The 24,630-nt window shown below is 45.6% G+C and overlaps 1 protein-coding gene across 3 annotated transcripts in view; it reads left to right on the top strand.

Moving 5' to 3' along the window:
* Positions 1-24,630, top strand: part of PIANP (PILR alpha associated neural protein) — a 37,056-nt gene that overhangs the window by 770 nt on the left and 11,656 nt on the right. For 2 of the 3 annotated variants that reach the window (XM_083481961.1, XM_083481963.1), the window contains exons 2-4: positions 18,174-18,243; positions 20,430-20,995; positions 22,606-22,687. In XM_083481961.1, coding sequence (XP_083338087.1) covers positions 18,227-18,243; positions 20,430-20,995; positions 22,606-22,687 — 665 coding nt within the window. In that variant the 5' untranslated portion in view covers positions 18,174-18,226. Of the gene's footprint in view, positions 1-451; positions 802-18,173; positions 18,244-20,429; positions 20,996-22,605; positions 22,688-24,630 lie in introns of those variants that run through there. The other variant, XM_083481962.1, reaches the window with a different exon arrangement.

Genomic DNA, 24,630 nt, shown 5'->3' with positions numbered 1-24,630 from the left:
GACTTCGTGGCTTTCCTGCGTGTAGAGAGAGAGATCTGGAGAGCCCTGGGGCGCCTGGTCTGTGGAGCTTGGTGGACCAAGGAGGGATGTTCTGTTCAGTGCAGTGTGCTCTGTGTGTGTGTGTGTGTGTGTGTGTGTCTGTGTCTGTGTCTGTGTGTGTGTGTGTGTGTATGAGAGAGAGAGAGAGAGAGAGAGAGAGATCAAGGATGCTTCCTTTGATGAAGGAAAACAAGCTCCTTCTGGGTTTGTACTTGGCAGCCTCATCTGGTCCTATCCAGCAGCCTTGCCCCAGCTCCATGAGCAACTCTGGCTCCAGCTCCCCACAGCTCTTGACATGCATGATGCACCCAGACCTGTTGTGCCCAAAGAACAAGCAAGGCAAGGAGGAATGTCAGGGAGGGAGTAGTGTGATAACTTGAGCCCCTCTTGTGCACCGGCCAGGGTGGGTGTCCTGCAAAAAGTCCAGAGCCAGGGCAGCAATGAATGCGTCACACACAGCAACACAATACGAGGAAATCTTCCAGACTGCTTGTGGATGCCCATGGGGGGAATTCAGCCCCTCTGGGAGGGGCCTCATTGCTGCGCTTGGACAGCCCCTTCCCAAACACAGGAAAATGCATTTGGCTCCCAGGATTTGCAGTGCCACCCTAGGCATGTTTACGCAACCCGCTCAGTTCAATGGCACTTATTCTCCCAAGTGCGCGCGCGCTGGACTGTGCTTTTTGCTGTTGCAAGAGGTGGAAGAACAAAGCTTGCTGACATCCGTAGGCACGTTAGGATTCCGGGCCATCTGATCCACAGGTAGGTGGTAGTGAGGTTCGCTTTGTCAGCTGTTGAACATTGAACTGCTTTCCCCAGCAAGATTTGAGGCTAACACTTCCCCAGCTTCTCGCCTTCAACAGAAGCAACACCATCATAGGGTGAGATAGCTCCAGACTTTGCTTCACAACCTCAGCGAGCAAAGGCTGGAGGATTTCTGTAAACAGTGCATTAGCCACCATCAACATGAAGTCACAGCCAGCTTTGGAGCACAGCCGGGACTCACACTTTGGGACAGCACCAGCATTCGTATTCTTAGTCCCAGTTTTTCCACCTCTATAGAGTGTCAGATCTGTAGACGAACATAAGAAATGCCTGTTCGGTTCAGGCCAAGGATCCCTCGAGCCCATCGTGGTCTCCAAAAGTAGCTGGGGAGGCACAATGTAATACAGCTGTGCAGCGTCTAGCAACTGGAGGTAGACTGTACCCAGCCATGGAGGGTCTCTCTAGCTTGCCTTGGCTAGTCCTGTCTTCCATGAATTTGAGTATTTCTTTAGCCTCTAAGCTAGAAGCTGTCTCTGCATGTTTTGGTAATGAATTCTGTAAGCTAATTTATTGTGTGTTATGTGAAGAGCTACTCTTTTTTTTGGGTCTGCCCTAAATCCACTGCCACTGAGAGAAAGAAATAATGTTCCCTATGTACTCCCACACCATTCATAATCATGTTCACCTCTATCATGCTCCCTGTTAGGCGTCTTTCCCCCCTGAATTCCCTTTTCCTTTCTCCAGAACATAGCAGGATCCATCACTGCAAATCTTCAGCCACACACACCAGCAGTTGGTTTTTGATACTCCCACTCCTACTGATTAAGAGTAGCAGTCTATTCATCTCAAGTCTAGGCCAGTGTGGGATTCAGAACAATGGTGCAGAATCACACCCACCGTCTCTAGGCTCTGGGGCCAGTTTTCCTTCTGCCCACATTGTTATATTTGTATGACTATTGAACATCCTTGCATGCATGTGAAAGCCAGGAGAGACCAGTGAAAAATTGTCTGTATAGATTTCTGGCTGAGCTTAGAGTAACTAGGGTCTTCCTTAAGACATCTTGGCAGCTGATGTAGAAAATCCAAATGGCTACACTAATGGCAAAATCAGTCCAGACATTCTCCAGCATGTGATCCATTGAAATTTATCCAAGTGTGGCAGAGCACATGGAGTTCTCTTGTCCAGCTCCTATTCATTCAGAGGGTCTTGCACAGGAGAATTTCCTGGCTGATTGTGCCCTGTGGTTCAGATCTATCTTTCAGTCTGCATCTTTCAGAAATCTGCCACCTTGAGGCAGGAGCCACACCTTTCCTCATGGGAGGGCCTCAGGGTTTTACTTCTGAATAGATATGTACAGGACTGAGCTGGAGAGAAAAAACCCCTGTTTACTGTAAAAAGAAAATGCACAGAAATTCTGGGAGCCTAGGCAAAAGCATACGAGACTCGGATAAATATTGTTATGTCAGGGAACAGTCAACTGTGAGATTAATAAGGGAAAGTGACATCTCACTGATCTACCCGAATTCTCCGAAGATGTCAGGCAGCATGTAGAACAGGGCGACCCAGTTGATTTAGTGCAATTGGATTTTCAGAAGCGTTTGACAAAGCCCTTCATCAAAAGCTCTTAAGAAAACAAAGTCATCCTGGAATAAGAGGGACGATCTTTTTGTGAATAAGTAATGAGTTGTTGTTGGGGGTTTTTTTATTTAAAAAAGATGGAAACTCAAAACATATTTTTTCAGCATATTGTTCTGGCATAAGCACTGTTTTGTTTTTTTGAAGGTACTTAGGTTGTTGTTGTTGTTGTTTTAAATCACCATGGGGGCACCATTTGGATTTTCTGCCTCAAGCACCGGAATGCGTTTTCTGTCCTGTGTTGAGAGATGTGCTGTGTTGAGGACTAGAACGATGACAGGGTCAGCATCGTCAGCATCACACTGAAAGGCTAAATAGGAAAGTGGGAGCAAGCATCTGTGCATCAAAGAAGCGATGTTAAACATATTCAACAGTGACCTCAAGAAAGGAAGGGAGGGATACTGAAGTGGAAACATTTTACAGCTGGCAAAGCTTTAAAGTCCAGAGCAGATTGCTGTCTTCTGGAAGGTCATTACACAACTGGGTGACTTTAGCAATAAAATGGCAGATGAAATTCAGTGTTGGAAATTGCAAAGTAATACACGCTGAGGGGGAAGGGGGGGGAGAGGGAGGGTCCGTATTAGAACTATTCCAATAAAAAGAGAGCACATATTTTAATGTCACCGTGTGGATCGAAGGTGTATTTGCACTTCTAGTGCTCTGTTCAGGGCTGATCTTCCTCCACCCACAGCTCAACCTGATGTTGCAGAGCAAGGGAGGACAGGGGCAGAGGAAGGCAGCTAAAATGATCAGTGAGATGAAACGGCTTCCATAATAGACTTGAGGTTCCTTGAGCCAGATGACAGGAAGACGGTGCAACAGAAGCACACGAGAAAATCATCAGTGCTGTGAAGTAAGTTGATGGGGAGCGGCTGTTAATTTTACCTGGGCTCAATAATGCAAAAACAGCCAAGAACCTGAAGAGACGCAGGCAGAAGAGTCTAAACAAAATACTCAGTTTGATCCATGAATTAAATTTGCCACAGAACGTTTCGAGAACAGAAAATAAAACTCTTTTTAAAAAAAAGGATTTAAAAATTCCCGGAGGAAAAAAAATGTCAGTAGCTATTAGACAAGACAGTCAGGGAATACAAACTAATGCTGGGGGTGTTTCTAAAATCTCCCAACAGCTAGAAGCTATGAGTAAATGACAGGAATTGGGTTACTGCTCAATTGCTCCTTATTTTAATCTGAAGCACTGAGCAAAGGTGGGTGTTCTGGCATAAGTAGGTAAACTGTTGATTTATGCATGCACACCTTTTGCTACTAAATGATCTCATGAAAGCCCTTGTAAGCTTCAAGTTACCTCTTGAAATATTTCTGGAAAATGGGGAGGATGCAAGGAGCTGGCCTTGAAGCGACTTTAATCGACAGTCCAGCTACCTTGCAATGTTGTTGAACCAGGCAGGCAGGCAGGCAGGCATGTCTTGGATCACTAACTGGAAATTCTGGGAGCCCTGAAATACTCCAATAACAATAATGCTTAGCATTTATATGGAATTTTTTTATTGCTTTGCACAGATTACCTTATCTTTACAACACGCCTGTATGGTAAAGGTAAAGGGACCCCTGACCATTAGGTCCAGTTGTGACCGACTCTGGGGTTGTGGCGCTCATCTCGCTTTACTGGCTGAGGGAGCTGGCATACAGCTTCCGGGTCATGTGGCCAGCATGACTAAGCTGCTTCTGGCGAACCAGAGCAGCGCATGGAAATGCCGTTTACCTTTCTGCCAGAGCGGTACCTATTTATCTACTTGCACTTTGACATGCTTTCGAACTGCTAGGTTGGCAGGAGCAGGGACTGCGCAATAGGAGCTCACCCCGTTGCGGGGATTCGAACCACCGACCTTCTGATTGGCAAGTCCTAGGCTCTGTGGTTTAACCCACATTGCCACCCGTGTCCCTCCCTGTATGATAGGTCAATATTATTATCTTGAGATTGCAGATGTAGGAAGGCTGAGGGAGTGGCATTGAGTGAGGTCAAGGCAGAGGAGATATCCAAACCAGGTTCTGTCTGACTACTATCTCAATCTCTTTAGCCACTATGCTAAAGTAACTTTCAACCGTTGGCCTCATATATATGACAAACATTTACTCTGCTTCCAAGGTAAAAAAGGTGCAGTCTGCATCTCTTCTCAGGTCCTAGCTAAGGTTATTCCAGGAATGAAAAAGGCACCAAGCATATCTTATTTCACTGCTCCACCGAAGCGAGGAAAATTAAACAAGAGTGTGTTAATTAATTAAACATCTGACTGAAAGACATGATTCTCAGTTGTGTGTGTGTGCGTGCGTGCGTGCACACTCACAAAATTCTCACAGCCTTCTGTTAAATTTCCTACAGTTATTTTTTGAAGAGTTCGTGATGAACTCATGAAATTAATTGTCACAAGATGTGGAGACGCCACAATGTTAGGTGGCATAAAAACAACAACCCAAAGGATTGGACAGATTCCTGGAGGAACGTTGGCTGTCATGGGTACCTAATGCTACCTCCATTAAGTGAGTTCTTGCTGTGGCACTGCTGGTGGCTCTGCTGTCAGACAGGAGAGTAGGGAGAAATGGGAGAGAGGAGATGGGTTAGGCTCATTCTAAGATAATAGTCACTGTCCAATCACTCCAACAGACAGACACATGTAGCAGTGGGACGGACAGCTCTGCATTGTTTTTTGTTGAAATATATTTCTTTATTTCTGAAACATTCCAGGTCAGCAGAATACAAGTTGCAATCAAGTATTAAAATCGTATCCCTATAGTAAGAAAGCATTGATTAGTGCATTTTTTTCCCTTGCAAAAGGTCTATCAAAAAAGTTTCACTTCCATGAAAACTTGTTTGTTTTCACCAAACACAAGTGTTAATAAAACATTGCAATTTTATTCTTTATTGCAAAGTATCGAAACCCAACCATTGTTGAATTTTCAGTCAACTAATAGCTTGGTGAGGGTTGAAGCTGGAGAAAGTGATGGAAAGGGAGGGTAAGTTTAGAAGTGATTGTGGGTTGAAGCAAACACGCCTGGTTCACAACCGTACTTCAAAAGTCTCAATAGGAGGATTTAGAAAGGGAAATGCGAGTTTCTTATCTGATCTCCACTACCCCTAGGCAGATCTTTCTCAGTTTGCTTTGAAACAGTCATTTAGGCTTTCCACATAGTGTCCTTGACATTGTGTCACTACTGTTTTGTTTTATGTTTAATAAGGAAAGGGAAAGGACAGGAGTAAGCCTCAAATTCACATCCACACCTCATTTTAAAGGCTTCAAACAAAGGTGTTGTTGTAAGGAGACATTGGGCTCTGGACGCGTCAGGTTCATTGACTGGTTCAACACTAGCTATTTACTGTGGAATTGCCACACTTGGTTCACTCACTTTTTATGAGGCATCTATATGACATCATAGGGACGCGGGTGGCGCTGTGGGTTAAACCACAGAGCCTAGGGCTTGGTGATCAGAAGGTCGGCAGTTCGAATCCCTGCGATGGGGTGAGCTCTCGTTGCTCAGTCCTTGCTCCTGCCAACCTAGCAGTTAGAAAGCACACCAGTTCAAGTAGATAAATAGGTACCGCTCCGGCGGGAAGGTAAACGGCGTTTCCATGCGCTGCTCTGGTTCGCCAGAAGCGGCTCGGTCATGCTGGCCACATGACCCAGAAGCTGTACGCCGGCTCCCTTGGCTAATAAAGCAAGATGAGCGCTGCAACCCCAGAGTCGGTCACCACTGGACCTAATGGTCAGGGGTACCTTTACCTTTACATGACATCATAATGGAACTGCTGTTTTCCAACACCACCCTAAGTCTCCCATCTCTTTTTAAAGGTCAAAGAAAGAAAGAAAGTATAGCACATGGTTAGCTCCATTTAGCATCGGATTTACTTTTTTATACTCTTTCAATTTGCACATAAGCATTTTTAAAAAATCAATGGCGCTTAAAAGGAAAATCATTTTAGCACGAATGTAGACATTTTTTATAAAAAAAATAAGCATGTTGGCTTTCCATTCAGCACCATTTTAGAGAGTTGGTTTAAGAAATAAATAAATCATTTAAGTTGCACTCAAAATACTTTTTAGTCTATATTTTAAGTAAACATTTTTAAAATATTTATGCAGCAGCATGTAAATGAAAGACTGCTTGAGTGCAAAATTTAAAATTGATTTTAAAATAAACCTGCTGCTGCTAAAATGGCTTAGATGTATTGCCACTCACCCATGGGCTTCTATATCACACTCAATAGTGTGGGCAGAACATGGTTGCTGGTTGAGACCAAAAACTGCTAGTTTAGAAGCACTTCAAGACTCTCCAGTTCTGGCTCGTTCTTGCTGTGCTGTGAGAGCCATAAATCTAGGTCTCCTGCTTCGGTGAAGTGTTTCTCTCTGCTTCTGAAGAATCCTAGTCAGAGGTGGTTATATCATCACATTGGTACCTCTCAGTACAGTAGCATCTGTGGCACAGGGAGCTATGACATGTTGGTATCTGAGGCAGGCTTTGGGATGACTGCCTGTGTTAAGCATGTAGCTCACTATGGATTTAATGAGCACCTTTAAAAAGCCTTTCAGGTAGTTTCACATGATATTACAAAGCTCGATAAATCTAGGCAGTTGGCTGATAGCTCATAACCTGTAAAGAACAGTTGACTCACTGGTAACGTGGGAAGATGAAGCGGTGAGTGAAGCTTGTGGCAGCGATTGCCCTAGGCCATCTTCAATATTTTCATCAATATTGTGGCCACCTGTTTGTTTTTTAGAAAGGGGACAATGCCACTTTACCAGAGATTGGCTGTGTGCATTTAACAGTTCTGCATGAGACTGTGATATTCTGCACGGACCTCAGGTTCCTTATGGCTGTGAAGACAAGCCTGCAGGTGTGCACGAAACGATGAAGGAAATATCAGATGCCCATAAAGATGGCTGAATGAAATTTCTAAGGGTCATTGGCATTTGATTTCAATTAGCTTCCCGGACCTCTTTGCCCTTCCCCACGATGATTAGGAGATGTAGAATAAATTTTGCAAAGGGAGAAAAATATGAAAAGATGCACACATTTTATGGAAACAACAAAGAGTCCTGTAACACCTTAAAGACTTAACACATTTTTAAATGGTATAAGTAGGAATTTTAACACAGAGTACACATAGATCTGAGTAGGGAGAAACATCCAATTCGGTGTTCTACCTTTTAAAATAGATCAACAAACCACACAAAGTTCACAGGAGAGCAGCAAAGAGGATCAGGGATGTGTTGTGCAAGAAAAATGCGGGGAAAATGAAGAAAGCGAGCATGTTTAGCAAAGACCAGAAAAGGGTGAAGGGAAAATGTACACATGTAAAATGTGTACAGTTTATATCCAATTTAATGGTGTAGAACTTAGGATCTTGAAGTAAGGGGGAAACCAATTTCCTTAGGTCAGTAAATGCGCTTAGCAAGCAGGGTGGTCAGTTATGCATCACTAAAAAAGAGGGCACCGATTTGCATAAAATTTGCATGTGCTAATTTATATGGCTGGAAGTAAATTTAGAAACAATTTTCTATAATTTAAATAGAGATGCACTACAGCTCCCCATAGTGGGAAAAACTTTGACTAGGTGACCTGCTATGAGCCTGGTTGCTAATTTATATGGCTGGAAGTAAATTTAGAAACAATTTTCTATAATTTAAATAGAGATGCACTACAGCTCCCCATAGTGGGAAAAACTGCATAGGTGACCTGCTATGAGCCGCCTTAGTCTGCGGCCCAGGTGCGACTTCAAGGCCCTGCTCCGTTTGTAATGACGATTAATCTTTAAACTGGAAATAGAAAAAAGTCCTCAGGAAAGCAGGACATTCGGCCACCTTATTAGTGGAGAAAAGATGAATAACATACATAAAGGAGAACTTCTGAGCCATAAAAACTGACAAACTACAGCAGATACTATATGCATTCAAATTATTTGGGGCCAATGAGACACAAGGAGCCAGCGAAAGAGAGGGAGGTTAAACTGTAGTACCAAAAGCATGGCTTAGAGTTAATTGGTGATGGCAGCCTTAAAAGCTTCCAAAGGGAAGTAGAAGAAGAAGAGGCACGTGCCAGCTTGACATTTAAATCAATAGTTTGGAATTTTAAAAGAAAAAGAGGTATGAAATGCCAGGGCTTGCTCAAGACATAGTTGCACCTGAGGCAGACCTTAGAATGGCACCTCTCTTCCCACCAGGGAAGAAGTGGTGAGGGAAGATCATCAGGGAAAAAGTAGGGGGAAGAAAGATCAACACTGGGATTTACTGTCTTGGTGGATCTTGCTGCCTGAGGCAGTTGTCTCACCTTGCCTCATGGGTGGGCCGGCCCTATGAAATATACAGTAGGCCTATCTAGAGCGCAAAAAAGAAAAGCTGAAGTAAGTTATAGGCTCAGTTCACACGTAACACTAAGCCAAACCATAACTTTGCTTCTCCTCCAGTCCTGCTGGTGTTGCACTGCTGTGAGCTAAGTCATGGTTTGGCTTGGTGTTACGTCTAAACCAAAGTCTGTGGTTTATCTCACTCCAGGCAAACCACAACCTGTAGCCAAGGTTTGTTCAGTGGCTCACTACCTTTTGGTTTCCCTGACTGGGGGAGATAAAACATAAGTTTCACCAGTTTCAGAAATAATGCTAAGCCAAGCTGTGGCTTAGCTCACAATATTGCGACAACGGTGAGATCAGAGCAGGAACATAGCAGACACCATCTTCCCTCCAGAAGCTTGCACGACTGCTCATTCACACACAGCCATGGTTTGGCTTAGCCTTGCATGTGAACCGGGTCATAGGGTGGCGTCAATTGAAAATAAACTTCAGGAATTGCAGTGGTTACAACGTGATAATGTATGTGAAGTGTTTAAATATTTAGCAAGAAATGGCATATAAATGTCCCAACAATGCATTAACCATGAGGTTTGTGCTCCTTCCTTTTACTGCTTTCTGCTCACTGCACCACCTGACACTCATTTGGAAAAGAAAGAGAGAGGGAACATATATCTGTCTATCTGCTTGCCTACCTATAGGGTGCCAATGTGTCCTGCTTTACAAAGGACACTCCTCTGTTTTGAAAGGCTCTCAGAAGTCAGTTCTCTGTTTGAAGGTGTCCTCTATTTGACAACTGCCCAGTCCAAGTCTGGCTTAAAGATAAGAAACATAAAAAGGGAGAGCAAGAAGCCTTGAAGTTGCCCCTCAACAGTCATGAGTACGTGGACGTCAGATTTAGCAGGCACACAAGTCCCCTGACGTCTTCCCCACTTTGGTGAGATGTATTGTATTTCTATTGTAATCGCAGCAATTTCTGAATTTGCTCCTGTATATTTTTTTAAAACCACGTGTTTTTCTTAATGTTCTCCCCTCCTTTCTTTTGGCAGTGCACGCCCACTTTTTTGACAATACGTGAGCTCTCGTTGTTCGGTCCCTGCTCCTGCCCACCTAGCAGTTTGAAAGCACGTCAAAGTGCAAGTAGATAAATAGGTACCACTCTGGCGGGAAGGTAAACGGCATTTCCGTGCGCTGCTCTGGTTCGCCAGAAGCGGCTTAGTCATGCTGGCCACATGACCCGGAAGCTGTACGCCGGCTCCCTTGGCCAATAAAGCAAGATGAGCGCCGCAACCCCAGAGTCGGTCACAACTGGACCTAATGGTCAAGGGGTCCCTTTACCTTTAACTGACCACCTGATTTACCTGTTGAGAAAGAGTGATCTCCCACCTGAAGCCTGAAGCAATGCAGCCACTTGCTTGTGAAGTGGTGGGGTTGCAAAAAGAATGCTGTAGCCATGAATAGATGGGTTGGGCTAGATGACGTTTGAGGTCACTTCCATGATCTGCTGTTTTTGGTGAGCTAAGCCTCTGTGACAGAAGCACCAAACACACATGCGGCAGAGGAGGACTGGGATCAGCAACTGCAAGGAACAGCAGTCTAGTATACAGTGGTGCCCCGCAAGACGAATGCCTCGCAAGACGAAAAACGCGCAAGATGAAAGAGTTTTCCGTTTTTTGAGTCGTTCCGCAAGACGAATTTCCCTATAGGCTTGCTTCGCAAGACGAAACATCTTGTGAGTTCTTGCAAGTTTGTTTCCTTTTTCTTAAAGCCGCTAAGCCGTTAATAGCCGCTAAGCCGCTAAGCCGTTAATAGCCGCTAAGCCGCTAATAGCCGTGCTTCGCAAGACGAAGAAAATGCAAGGCGAAGAGACTCGCGGAACGGATTAATTTCGTCTTGCGAGGCACCACTGTATTGCGCTTGGGGAAGGTCGTGAGGTGAGGGGAGTCTCTGCCATTAGGGTAGAAGTCAATGTGTGGCAAACAATACTGGATTTACCTAGCAGGGTGATAAAAGACGCTGGAAAAGAAAATGTGAGCCAGGTAGTGTGTAACCTCATGTACACCATCTGATTATTAAACAATCAGTCATAGCTGGAAATGGTTGAAAAAGCTTTGTGTTTGAGGCAGGTTGTGAGGTGTTTCAAAACATCCGTGGAGGAGGCAAGCCAGGTTTTGATGCCACAGCGAACATGAATCGTGAGAATAAGGTCTTGAAGAACTGCTGTTAGACGACGATTCAAGGCCTAGCAGCCAAATGTGTGAGGGAGAAGTAGAATTGAGGGAAGTAGCCAAGAAAACTTTGGGTTTTGCTGGAAGCTTCTGGCAGAATCAATTACAGAATGGCAGAGCGAGGTTTCTGCTTTAATAACAGGTGTCCCAGCTGCCCTAGACGGTATCAGAAAAGTGAATCTGGCTTAAAAGCAACATTTTAATTAAATGTGAGTTTTCTTCTAAAGAACACCCCTCAATTTTACACTATATGTGGAGAAGAAACTATTAAACCATCGAAAATGGATGCAGAGTAATTCATCACAACCAGCATAAGGTAATACATTTTATTCCTTCCTCTAAATTCCATCTCAAAGCTCACATTTTTCCTAACCGCCCCTCCCTATCCAGCCTTCATCCCCCCTTTAACATAGATAAGAGCTGCACACACACACCATATTTTTGAAGCACACCCCTGCAAGACTCATGGGGAATATAGTTTATCCCTCACGGAGCTACAATTCCCAGCACACTGAACAAGCTATAATTCCCAGGATTCTTGGGGGGGGGGGATATGTTTTAAATGTGCTTTAAATGTAAGTTGCATATGCATCCTGTTAAGCTGTGGGTGAACATATCAGACGACACAGCGATTCTTCAAACAGCTCTTCTTTATTCACAGGCGAGGACAGAACTCAACTGAAGGGTTCAGTCAGCCTGCTTATATAGAGCTCCAGTACAACGTAACTGTAACAATTTTCTAAAACTATCTAATCACTGAACATCACTTTCGATCCCTTATTTGCATAACTATCTACAGTATCCCTCTGCTAGCCCAGGGTGAGAACTTCAGTACATAACACATCCAGTCTAAGTGTGAGTAAGCACGTCTTCTCCCAGTCCTTTTCTTAGGTTTGCCTTGCTCTTCTTGCTAACCTTTTCTCTCCCCACTTACTGATACAACGAGAGAGAGAGAGAAAGAGGGAGATTCCTGTGCGGATGGTGGCTGCATCTTTTGACGCTGACAGTAATGGAATCATAGAATTGTAGAGTTGGAAAAGGAACTACGTGGGTCATCTAGTCCAACCCCCTGCAATGCAGGAACTTTTTGCCCGACGTGGGGCTCAGACTCATGGCCTGGACATTAAGAGTCTCATGTTCTACAACTGAGCTTCCCAATTTGGCGATGGTGGGGCAAAACTAATATGTGACTAGAAGTGGACCATTAGTTGTAAGTGCTTTGGGGCAAGCTGTGTGGTGTGTGTGGTGTGCATGGTGTGTGTGCGCGCGCACACACACAAACAAACACACACGAGCACTTGAGCTGCAAAGTGCCATGTACATCAATATGATTCTTGCCTCAGTATATGTGTATTACAGTTTGACATTGCACCTTTAAAGCACATTTGAAATACAGTGGTACCGCTGGTTAAGAACTTAATTCATTCCGGAGGTCCGTTCTTAACCTGAAACTGTTCTTAACCTGAAGCACCACTTTAACTAATGGGGCCTCCTGCTGCCGCCGTGCCGCCGGAGCCTGATTTCTGTTCTCATCCTGAAGCAAAGTTCTTAACCCGAGGTACTATTTCTGGGTTAGTGGAGTCTGTAACCTGAAGCGTATGTAACCCAAGGTACCACTGTACACTTTCCTCTCCAAATAATTCTGGGCACCGTACCTACAATCCCCAATAACCCTTAACAAACTACAGTCCCCAGAATTCTCTGAAGCTGGTGGAAACATGCTTCAAATTTGCTTCGAAGATCGCAATAGTGTTCAACACAACATAAATAATTTGTGGCGTATGACTCTGTGAATGCTATCAGTGGTGCCTGTGTTGTCACTGATTGCGAATAACACTGCCCTAGCCCTCCCCTGTGCCTGGGCTCTTAATTTTTTTATTTTAAATGTTGCTTTTGCTCCTGTAGAGGCAAGCACTTCCCTTGCTATGCCACTTAAACTGGCAAGTGCTTGTGTACCCTTTCAAAAATAAAATATCAACAGCAATGCCCTGAACTTCCATTTTGTGAAATGCCACCCCCCACATCCACGAGTCACCTTTTTATATAGGGCTCGTTCATTTAGGGCACTTCATTACATGGGCACACACAGCTCTCTGCTTATACCCCCAGCTGTATGTGTCACTAGGGGGGTGGAAGAGGCTAGCAGGGCAAGGACCCCCTTGCATATGTACAGTTCTGCACGTGAGAGATGAGTCATTCCCTTATAGCTTTCCCCCCCTTTCCCAAGGTTGTGTGTTCCCCCCTCTCAATGAAGAAGCACAAATCTCTCATGATTTTTTAACAGCAATAATGGACTATCCCCTGCAGCTGGGACTCCTCTCTCTCTCTCTCTCTCTCTCTCTCTCTCTCTCTCTCTCTCTCTCTCTCACACACACACACACACAGTGTTCCTTCCCATCCCTTGCCCCCTCCAATGCACATGCCAGGTACAGCAACTCACACTGGCGCACGGTACTAGAATTAGTGCAACGTGGAAAATAAAATCCTTTTAAAAAGGGGAAAAAAGGCTTTCCGGAATGTATCCTGTCCTAAATATAATGAGAGCCTGAAGTTAGTTTTTGGACATGATGAAGACAGATGCTGCAGGGGAAAGAAGAAAGAATTCAGAAGTGAGCTATGGAGAGGATAAAAAAGATCTGAAGGCAAGTCTTATGAGGGTGGGCCAAAAGCTCTTGGTGTGGCTTGCCTGGAGAAAAGAAGATTAAGAAGGGGTATTTAAATATTTAAGAGAATTTTAGAAAGAAGATGGGGAGCAAATGTTCACCCTGTTCAGTGATGTAATGAGTTTAAGGGAGAGGCAGGTTGCTTTCGGCTAAGCATGGGGGGAAGGCTGCCTGAATTCAAGCGATGGAAAATAACTGCCCAGAGAGGATTCAGAATCTGCATTCTTGGAGAAAGGGCCTCAAATGGCTTCTGAGGGGGCGTTTCATGCTTTGAATAACCGCCATTTATGTACCACATTTCAGGGGTTCAAAGCACACGTTTGGGCTGTAAGCCCCTTGCGATAGGAACCTGCCCTCTTGTACGCTCTAAAATGCCAGACACTAAGGGTGCCATATTAACCAAACAAATAATTGCAGAGGGAAATAGATCTATGACCCACGTGTCGGTAATTAATAAAAGAATCAGCTGGACTCCTGGATTCAAAATGCAGGGCATAACACACTCTCCGGTGGGAAAAAGACCCCAGCAGAGTTTAAAACAGTCACAAGGTCAAGCAGCAGTATAGTGTTGGTATAACAGGCTGTTAGACCTTTTTATATATTCTGTTTACTTTGCCTACAGTGCTTTCCCCATTTCTGCTCCTCTTGCAATGAACAAACCACACTCTTCAAAGCTTTACTTACAAAATCCTAAAGTATGATTCATGTGTTATTCCATGCAGCAGCAAGGAGAACACAGGTAGAATTCCCTTGGGTACAAAGTACCAAAAGATGGTTTCAAGCAGGCAAGCTCAGACACTTTCTTCCTGGTCAGTTACATGGTGTGAAGAAGAGTGATGAGAGAATATTTATTTCCTCCCTCATTGGAGATGAGGGAGTGTGACCTAATTGAATCTAGCATTACAACTTTGTGGTCTTTAACCCCTTCATGCATTAACTATCCCTATGCCTGCTAGTTTACTTTGACTACAAATTCCCCACTGTAATAACATAACAGACATTCTTTCTGCAATGCTTATCACATACATTATTTCTGTAATCACACGCATTACGTCTGATGCTTATGACAAGTTGAATATAGAAAGCAGGAATATATTAGGATGGAACTAGGTGTTTCAGCTGCTATGTCTGCTCCTCTGCTCACCCTGTAACATTTAATAATGCAAGGCATGTGATGTGTTGCCGTTCCACTGAAAGTTTCCCAGCTACGGCTGATCCACTTCACTGGCTGCTGCTCCATGGGGTAGGGAATGAGAGGAGGAAAATTCATAATGCATTATAAAGCTACATGGGCAGGGGGAGGAGATGTAGGCAGCAACAGCACATCACTCATAAATGTGCAGCTTTTATACATCCCTTTTGAAGAAGAGGCCTGTTCTGATTCATACACCATGCTAAGTCATGGAATGCCAAGGGCACAGCGGCGGATTCACACTATCCCAAACTCGCCGTTTAGCTCTCCCAAACAAACTATGGGTTGTAAACCAGGAACAAACCTTGGTTGCGCCTCATGGATAGTCCAGAGATTGGGTGGCTCAGCAGCAAAATGACTGGAGAGGAGCAAAGTGGCAGAGATCTCCCCAGGACTCCACATCCTCACGTTCACACAAAGCTGTGGTTTGGCTTAGTGTGACTTGCAAGGCAAGGCTGTGTTGCTCACTGCAACATCTTCTAGAGAACTTGCAGCTGGAAATGACCCAAAATAGTAAGGTCCAAACTGGCTTCCCCACCCCAACAGAGGTTGAACCACCAACTTCTCTTGGGGCAGGATGGGTCACAGCCTCTCTCAAAGAGGCTCTAGTCACTTCTGAAGTCCAGATCGAAAGCTCAATTCTGTGCAGTTTCAGAAACCAGGAAGGTCAAGGATCTGAGGAGCAGGTAGATCTCAGCCTTCCAAGCAGCTCAGTCTGTGATGGCAAAAAGCGTTAATGGAAAAATGTTGTTGTTTAGTCGTTTAGTCGTGTCCGACTCTTCGTGACCCCCTGGACCAGAGCACGCCAGGCACTCCTGCCTTCCACTGCCTCCCGCAGTTTGGTCAATCTCATGTTCATAGCTTCGAGAACACTGTCCCACCATCTCGTCCTCTGTCGTCCCCTTCTCCTTGTGCCCTCCACCTTTCCCAACATCAGGGTCTTTTCCAGGGAGTCTTCTCTTCTCATGAGGTGGCCAAAGTCTTGGAGCCTCAGCTTCAGGATCTGTCCTTCCAGTGAGCACTCAGGGCTGATTTCCTTCAGAATGAATAGGTTTGATCTTCTTGCAGTCCATGGGACTCTTAAGAGTCTCCTCCAGCACCAGAATTCAAAAGCATCCATTCTTCAGCGATCAGCCTTCTTGATGGTCCAGCTTTCACTTCCATACATCACAATGCTTTAAATTAAATCACTCCCCCCTCCAAAAATGTAGTACTGAAATGGTTGTATCCATGTTCCCCTTTTTATTCCTCCTCCTACCAGATCATCACCTGCGCTAGGAATCGAATTGTTAACGAATCTATGACTCCTCTTTCTCCTTTTATGATTAACCGACTCCCCCACATTGCCATTATTACCTACGCTCTCTCTCCTCTCCTCTCTCCAGGCCCCAAAGAATCTGCTCAGACAAAGCAGCACTCTTATTACCCCAACAACCCTTTTTAAAACAGGAAAATCCGCTTCCATCTTCTCCCCGCTCCCTCCCTGCCCCCAGCGGCTTTCCGCAGGGTTCCAAATGAGTCTGAATTTAAACATAATATAAGTGTCTAATCACAACTGAATCATATTCTATGAGAACATGTTCAAGAGATTAAAGTAATAAGGCTGCAATAAAAGAGCTATTTAGCAAGTAGTAAAAATGCACATCAGATTCGCCAGGATACAAAGTGAGAAGTGAATTTTACTTTTCAAGACAGAAATGTAGTCTCTGCATCTTGTAATCGTGTGACTATACGGCCATCTGTTCTAGTCACTTTTTATCTGTCTGTTCAGTTCCCCCTTCTTCCTTTCACCCAGACTTTGTAGGCACACAAACACACAATGCGGGTGGGGGACTCTCTTAGCTGTCTTCCTTGCTTACCCTAGAACTCGAGGTCTGTCTGACAGCTCTAGCGAACAAGTCAGCACAACATTAGCATATTGATTTTCCCTTCTAAGTTTATTTCCTGAAGGACTTGTGTCAGCCACACCATTGTCAAGCACAGAGCTTTGGGTTTCATTGGGCTCCCCTGGGAGGGGATGTTTCTCCTAAAGATATTATCTCCAGTCCTTGAAATGACTTGCAAGGCTTACAGCACCCAGATTCTCTGTATCTGCAGATGAGTTGTACCCGGGCCATCTCCAGGGCTTACAGGCCGGATCATCTTTTGAACTCTGCACCGCAATGGGAGACCGGAGTTTGGGGAAATAGTAGCAAGCTAGGTTGTATAACGGGACGCGGGTGGCGCTGTGGGTTAAACACAGAGCCTAGGACTTGCCGATCAGAAGGTTGGTGGTTCGAATCCCCGCAACGGGGTGAACTCCCATTGCTCGGTCCCTGCTCCTGCCAACCTAGCAGTTCGAAAGCATGTCAAAGTGCAAGTAGATAAATAGGTACCGCTCTGGCGGGAAGGTAAATGGCGTTTCCGTGTGCTGCTCTGGTTTGCCAGAAGCGGCTTAGTCATGCTGGCCACATGACCTGGAAGCTGTACGCCGGCTACCTCGGCCAATAAAGCGAGATGAGCGCCGCAACCCCAGAGTCGGTCACAACTGGACCTAATGGTCAGGGGTCCCTTTACCTTTACTTTTAGGTTGTATAACTGGCCAGATATAAGTGCAAACATACAATAGCCGTATCCCAGTTTGCCATTTTTAAAAGCTATACAGCCATATTTTGTATCACAAAAAAATGTGTGTGAGAAAGGGAGAGGGAGAGAGTGCGGGCAGTGATTAAAAGGGCAAAAGGGAAAGCCATTTTAGCCCTCCGGAAAGTAAACACTAAATATTTTATGGACATATTTTTCCTCTCTCAGTCCTTAAGCAGGCTGGCGTTTTCTCCCTGATTCATTCCCGTTCGCTATCTCCTGTGTTTATCATTCTAATTTTATTCCTATTCTTTTCCTTGCCTCCACGCACAATTAAAGTAGCTCTTTATATTAAATGGATTACATGCTCGGTGCTATAAATAAATGCAGGAATTAAGATTCTCTTAACTTGTTTAAGTGATAAGAAATCAGAGGCACAAATCCCCCCCCCGCCCCCAGCCCTTGGAGGAACAGCAGCACGTGTGTTCATGGCTGTGAGGCTCACATTTATGTGCGTGTATGCTCAATGTTGTTCTGCCGCGAGTGCAGGGGGAGGGCGGGAAATGTGCGCGTGCAATGATAAACCAGGGACATGTTTTCTCTCCATGTCAGTCTGTCTTCTGCTTATGTTCATAATACATGGCATGTTTATAAGGGTTGAAGGGACTTGATGGAATGTAATGAAAGTTGGTGGTCACTAGGCAGCCATGCATCAGCTGCGCTGAAGGGATTTAGGAACGCTTTAGCGAACATTCGACTGACATTCCTTTTTCTTCATTCCTGGTTTTAGTGAAGAATATGAGGCAGATTTACCGCTGAGTGGAGAAACAGTCGCCTCTAGATATGGAGACCAGCACCTGGTAGGTTTGTAACTCTTCTTTTATAAAGCGTGATGGAAATGGGCCAGGCTGTGGCACTTAAATGTGTGCGTGTCTAGGGCAGTACTTTGAAGAAGGAAGCATTGCTAGTGCACTACCAGTAACAAATCGTACTTGATACATACCTAGTAATGGTAATAGGCAAAACACTGGATTTACAGTGGTGTGGACAGTTCCTCCACACAAGGCACTGAGCTGAGGGGGTGCAAAATAGAGAAGATCCATTTGGAGCATAGCTGTCAACTGTCCCTTATTTGGCGGGAAACTCCCTTATCCCAGCGCCGTGTCCCGCTGCTGTCCCTTATTGATGATGTCCCTTAAATTTCCCGGGTTTCAAAGGAAGCAGCTCCTCTCCCTCCCTCCCTCCCTGCCAGCCAGGGAGGAGGGAGGCTCCAACTGTGTTGCTTGGCTGCGTTGCTCACCCAATAAGGAGTCTAAGAATGACTCAGGGGGTGGAGCTTGCATGCCTTGTGCCAATCAAATCGGCCACGTTGCCTGGGGACTCGCCTTTGCTCAGCGCTTCCCAGCGGAGAGGTGACGGTGGTTTTCCTTGCTGCATCCCCTTTACCGGGTTGCTGCGCTGTGGGAACCACCGCTTGAGGCTTTGTTTGGCTGCTGGCTGGGCTTTCTGCCTTTGGCTTGGAGGGGCTCAGAAGTTGAACATACCTGTGCCTGGAAAATCCCTTATTTTGGCTGCTGATCCCTTATTTTCGAGGCTGCTGGTCCCTTATTTACAAATCTGTAAGTTGACAGCTATGATTTGGAGGTGCCAGTTTTTGACCTCACACAGGGTGCCCAGAAAAGGAGTGAAAGAGCTGGTGCTTTGGGGAGGCACAAGCCAAAGGATTGTACTGACAATAGGAAGGGAGTGAGCTAGTTGATGCATTAGGGTTGGAGCTGTGACAGGTGAAAAGGAAGTGTGCAGCTATGGCACCTGCACATGGCTTCATAAATCATCGTTTGTGAAGCCATGGACAATTGTCTGAATGTGGCTGTTGGGTCTCCAGGGCCCAGCAGCCAATGAGAGGCATGAAGAAAATTGAGCATCCCTGCAAAATGGGAGTGAGTGATATGCATAAAGTGTGCATAAAAACCCCCACGGTTGCAGGGTGGGCTGCTTACACACCACACCTTTAAAGTGTGTGGCTTGCCCCAAAGAATCCTGGGAACTGTGGTTTGTAACAGCTGCTGGGAATTTCAGCTCTGAGAGGTGTGACGGTTCTCAAGATTCTTTGGGGGAAGCCTTTAAATCTATGGTGTGTACACAGAAACAGTTGCAGACACTCCTGGACAAAGAGGTCGTTGGAGGTGGCGCTTAAAACAGGCTGCAGGAGAAAGCTCCATCTTCAGGCTTAGCAAATTAACATGGGGTTACAGAATGGTTACCAGACGTCCCCGGATTTGCAAATCTGTCCCCGGACAAATTCCGTCCCCGAAATGCCCCCAGATTTGCAAATCTGTCCCCGCAAAATGTGGCAGCAGCAGCCTCAGCAGCCCGGAGCCAGCCTGTTAGTGCTGCTCAGTGCCATGGCGCCCGCCATTTTCCCTGCGCCACGGCAGCGAGCATCTCCTGAAGCCAGCCAGAGCCAACTGCACTACCAGGCTGGCCCCTCCTGGGCAACAGCCGCCCACCCGTGACTCCTGAGCCTCCCCTGATCTGTCAAAACAAAGCGGGAAGGAGATCAGGGAAGGCTCGGAAGTCATGGGCGGGTGGCGTGCCATTGCCCAGTTTTTTAAAAAACTGTGCATTTATGTTTCACAGGGTGCAAAAGAAGGGCTTTGCACCTTTATACAATATGCATGTGTGCTTGGGCCCAGGGTCGTTTGCCTCACCATCCCCACTACTGACTCCCTGTTGCTACTCAGCTTCAAAAAAAAAGGGGGGGGCGGATTCATTGAAAAAAATCTGGTAACCAAGGGTTACAGTCTGTTAGTTATCCCATGCAAGTCCCATTAAATGAACAGGAGCTGGCAGGAGCGCTGTTGGACACTTGCACAGATCATTGGCTTCAGCTGGGCTTTTGCAGAAGTTTGAAGCTGACTGCGATCTCCACCTGCCACACTTCATGGGAACCGAAACCCCACTGCCTGACAACACAGCCAGCGAGCCCCACAGACAGGGAGTTTCCAGCTTAGTGACATGCATCTCTTTTTCTCCCCTTCCACAGCGTGATGCTCCCTCTGGTCTCCTGCTTCCACCTGCTGCAGCTCTGGCCTTTCTTGCTTCTCGCCACAGCACTTCCATCCCACAGCGCCTGGTCTCTGCGCACCCGGGGCCTTCTGGCAGCGCGGCCCCTCTGCAGCCACCGCAGCCCTTCCTCCCCTCGGTCCGTTTGCATCTGGGACAAGAACCCAGCCCCGGAAAAAGGATCCCACTCTACCTCACAGCGCCATCGGTCTGTGGTTCCCAAAGGGGCTGGGCTGCGCAGCTCAGTGCGCCTGAAGCGCCAGGCTCCGGGAACCCGGCCTGCCACTCCGTCCGGCTTCGAGGATGGCCTGTCTTCCTCCCAGTACCCCTGGGCCATCGTCTGGGGCCCCACAATATCCGTTGAGGATGGAGGCGACGCCAACTCTGCCAACCCTGGCTTCCCTCCTCTGGGTTACACCTTCGTTTCGTCAAGCGGAATGGCGACAGCGCAACCCAACTCCCACTCCCTGCTACACAACGAAGGGCTCAACCTGCGCCAAACCCCAGCCACCCTACGGCCCTTCCTTTTCGGGCCACGGGGAGAAGGTAACACTCATCTTCTTCTCTCGATTCCTTCTGGTGTTGCCAACTTTTTTCTTTTCTTTTTCCATTATTATTTAGAGTTTATTGATTTCTTTTTTCCAGTGGACCAATAAAGAGAAAGTAATGAGAAAATAAAGAAAAGGGTGTTCAAAACTGTAATACAGTGGGTGTCCAGCTGTTTTGGGACTACAGTTTCCATCATCTCTGACCACTGGTCCTTCTAGCTAGGGATGATGGGAGTTGTAGTTCAAATGCAGCGGGAAACCCACGTTTGGGGACCTCTGCTGTAATGCAATGCAATGTAGAGCTATATAAGTAATGCTGTTATTCCAACAAGTATACAATTAGTAACAAGTTGGTCTAATTTTTATCAATGCGTTCCAAGTATCATTATATTTATCCATGCGCAATTTGCGTCTAAAAGCGATCCATTCATGTGTTATAATTTCTATCTATTGATCAAAGGGGGGCATAGTATTATCTTTCCTGTTTTTGGATTTGATATCCCGCTTTATCACTACCCGAAGGAGTCTCAAAGCGGCTAACAATCTCCTTTCACTTCCTCTCCCACAACAAACACTCTGTGAGGTGAGTGGGGCTGAGAGACTTCAGAGAAGTGTGACTGGCCCAAGGTCACCCAGCAGCTGCATGTGGAGGAGCGGGGAAGCAAACCCGGATCCCCAGATTACGAGTCTATCGCTCTTAACCACTACGCCACACTGGCTCTATTGATATTGATTCCTGTGAATCAATATCAGTCTTTTGGCAGCAGTAATGGTGTGAAGCGTCCATCTGCATTGACCAGCCGTCAAACCCCATATCATTGGTATGTGGTTTAGCGTAATATTATCATCTGACAGTTTTAACCGCCCGCCCTAAGTAGAATACAGGGACGCGGGTGACGCTGTGGGTTAAACCACAGAGCCTAGAACTTGCAGATCAGATGGTCGGCGGTTCGAATCCCCGTGATGGGGTGAGTTCCTGTTGCTCGGTCCCTGCTCCTCCCAACCTAGCAGTTTGAAAGCACATCAAAGTGCAATTAGATAAATAGCTACCACTCCAACGGGAAGGTAAACGGCGTTTCCGTGCACTGCTCTAGTTCGCCAGAAGAGGCTTAGTCATACTGGCCACATGACCCGAAAGCTGTACGCTGGCTCCCTCGGCCAATAAAGCGAGATGAGTGCCGCAACCCCAGAGTCGGTCATGACTGGACCTAATGGTCAGGGGTCCCTTTAACTTTAAGTAGAATACATTTTAATACTTTTCTCCAGAAGTTCGTAAGCGTTGGACACCACAAAAACATTTGTTTCAAAGAACCGTTTTCCTTATTATATCTCCAGCAACATGTTGCCAACTTTTTCCTCTGACCAGGCTCCTGTGTACCTTTAATCGCTTGAGTGGCAGGCAGAAATCCTACAGGTGAAGCTTTTCTCAATGCTACAACTGTGAGCTCCACCTGCAAGAGTGCTACTTTAAAAAAGCACACAGGAGGGCAGCCAGGGAAAAAGTGGAAACCTCGGGGGGTGGGGGTGGCATGGACTGCCCTGTCCCCGCAAAATGGTCAGGAGCTGCATACCTTACTTACTGACACTTCCCGTCTCTGTCTGTTCCAGGTGTGGACCCTCAGCTGTATGTCACCATTACGATCTCTGTCATTATTGTCCTTGTTGCTATGGGGATAATACTCAAATTCTGGTGAGTAGATTTTAGGTAGCTGCAAAGGTTAATGCCATAGGATTGCAACTCACAGGAGGTGAGGAGAGGCACCAGGGATATGTTGTAATTGAGGACAACGCATCCAAATGGCTTGATATTGAATGGAAAGCCAATGTTGGTGTTCTTGGAGATTTTCTACTCTCCAAACATTAGTTTGGGAGCTGGGAATATATTTTGTTGCACAAACTGACACTTTTACATGTGGTCAAGCTCCATAAATAAAGTAAACACCATCTAGTATTAAGGGTTTCCTAGGTTAGTCAGCATCTTAAAAAGCAGAGACATCACCTTCCAACAAAGGTCCGTATAGTTAAAGCTATGGTTTTCCCAGTAGTGATGTATGGAAGTGAGAGCTGGACCATAAAGAAGGCTGATCGCCGAAGAATTGATGCTTTTGAATTGTGGTGCTGGAGGAGACTCTTGAGAGTCCCATGGACTGCAAGAAGATCAAACCTCTCCATTCTGAAGGAAATCAGCCCTGAGTGCTCACTGGAAGGACAGATCCTGAAGCTGAGGCTCCAAGACTTTGGCCACCTCATGAGAAGAGAAGACTCCCTGGAAAAGACTCTGATGTTGGGAAAGATGGAGGGCACAAGGAGAAGGGGATGACAGAGGACGAGATGGTTGGATAGTGTTCGCGAAGCTACCAAGCATGAGTTTGACCAAACTGCGGGAGGCCGTGGAAGACAGGAGTGCCTGGCGTGCTCTGGTCCAGGGGGTCACGGAGAGTCGGACACAACTAAACGACTAAACAACAACAACAATGTTAGTCAGTACATGCATCCCTAATATAGATCTGCAAAAAAATATGCTGGTTACGTATTTATTTACAAAACTGAAAGACAGCTGCAATGCTAAAGTATGTAATTTAATTAATTCTTACAAGTCTGAGCTGCAGAAGAAGATATAAGGTCTGAAAATACAACTTTAAAGCAACTGACATTTTCAGTATCACATTAACTCCTTTAGGTTTTGTACAGTACCAATTTGGATGTTGGGATTTGTGTACTGGGAGCGAATTATATCAGATTTTGCTTTAAATACCATGTAGTTTGAACATTTTATAACTGCATTAAAACGCACACACATCATTATAGAGTTATATGTTAAGTTAAGGAATTGGTATGTCATATTTGAACATTTTAATCGACTTCTTTTTCAGTTGGCATTTTTTTTAAGTTAGACATTTTTCTTACTACTTTGTGCATAGCTGAGGCTGCGCCCTTACCCTTCGTAACATGCTAATTAAGAATGCAGACTGGTGTAACATTAGTGGGGCTGTGGGACCATTTAGAAAGCATGCTCTCCACATGCGCTACAAACTTGCTTTTGGGGAAATTAATCCTGTAAGTTTGCTTCAGAAGCCAGCTATAGGCATTGCTGATTGGCTAGTGACTGTGAAGTCGCCACAATAGCTCCTCTCTCCTACCCCTGAGGAAGTTTTGCAACTATTTTAAAAATGCTAAGATGAAGGGTGAATAGAGACACAGTTAAACACACATGTGGTGTTTTTACAAACATATAGGGCAGGCAGTTCACTTGAAAAATGTATGGTGGAAAGACTAGAGTGCTGACTGAACCAGCTTGATAGATTGCCTATCTGTCATGTGAATGTCGAAGTTGAGAGGAAATTGGGCATATTCTTCAAATGAAGAACCCACTGCATCATCACTTTTATTGCCACCTCTGTCCTCCCAAACCACCAAATCAAGTTGTAGATGACTTGGTTTACTCCCCTGTCATATTTCAAGTTCCATTGAAGGGATTATTTCTCTGACAGGTATTGATCTTGAAAATTTCATTTTGCCCCCCCCCCCCATTTCAGTTTCTTATAAAAGCAGAACACAGCTCTTTGAAGTGCCAGTACCCACATCTGTACTTAATACCTTTTAAAAGCTATTCTTCTGAATTGCCATCTTTAT

This window comes from Podarcis liolepis (assembly GCF_965112155.1).
Source record: "Podarcis liolepis genome assembly, chromosome: 17".
NCBI classification, from domain to species: Eukaryota; Metazoa; Chordata; class Lepidosauria; order Squamata; family Lacertidae; genus Podarcis; species Podarcis liolepis.
The sequence above is the reverse complement of the archived record's forward strand: the minus strand, read 5'-3'. Positions and strand labels throughout refer to the sequence as shown.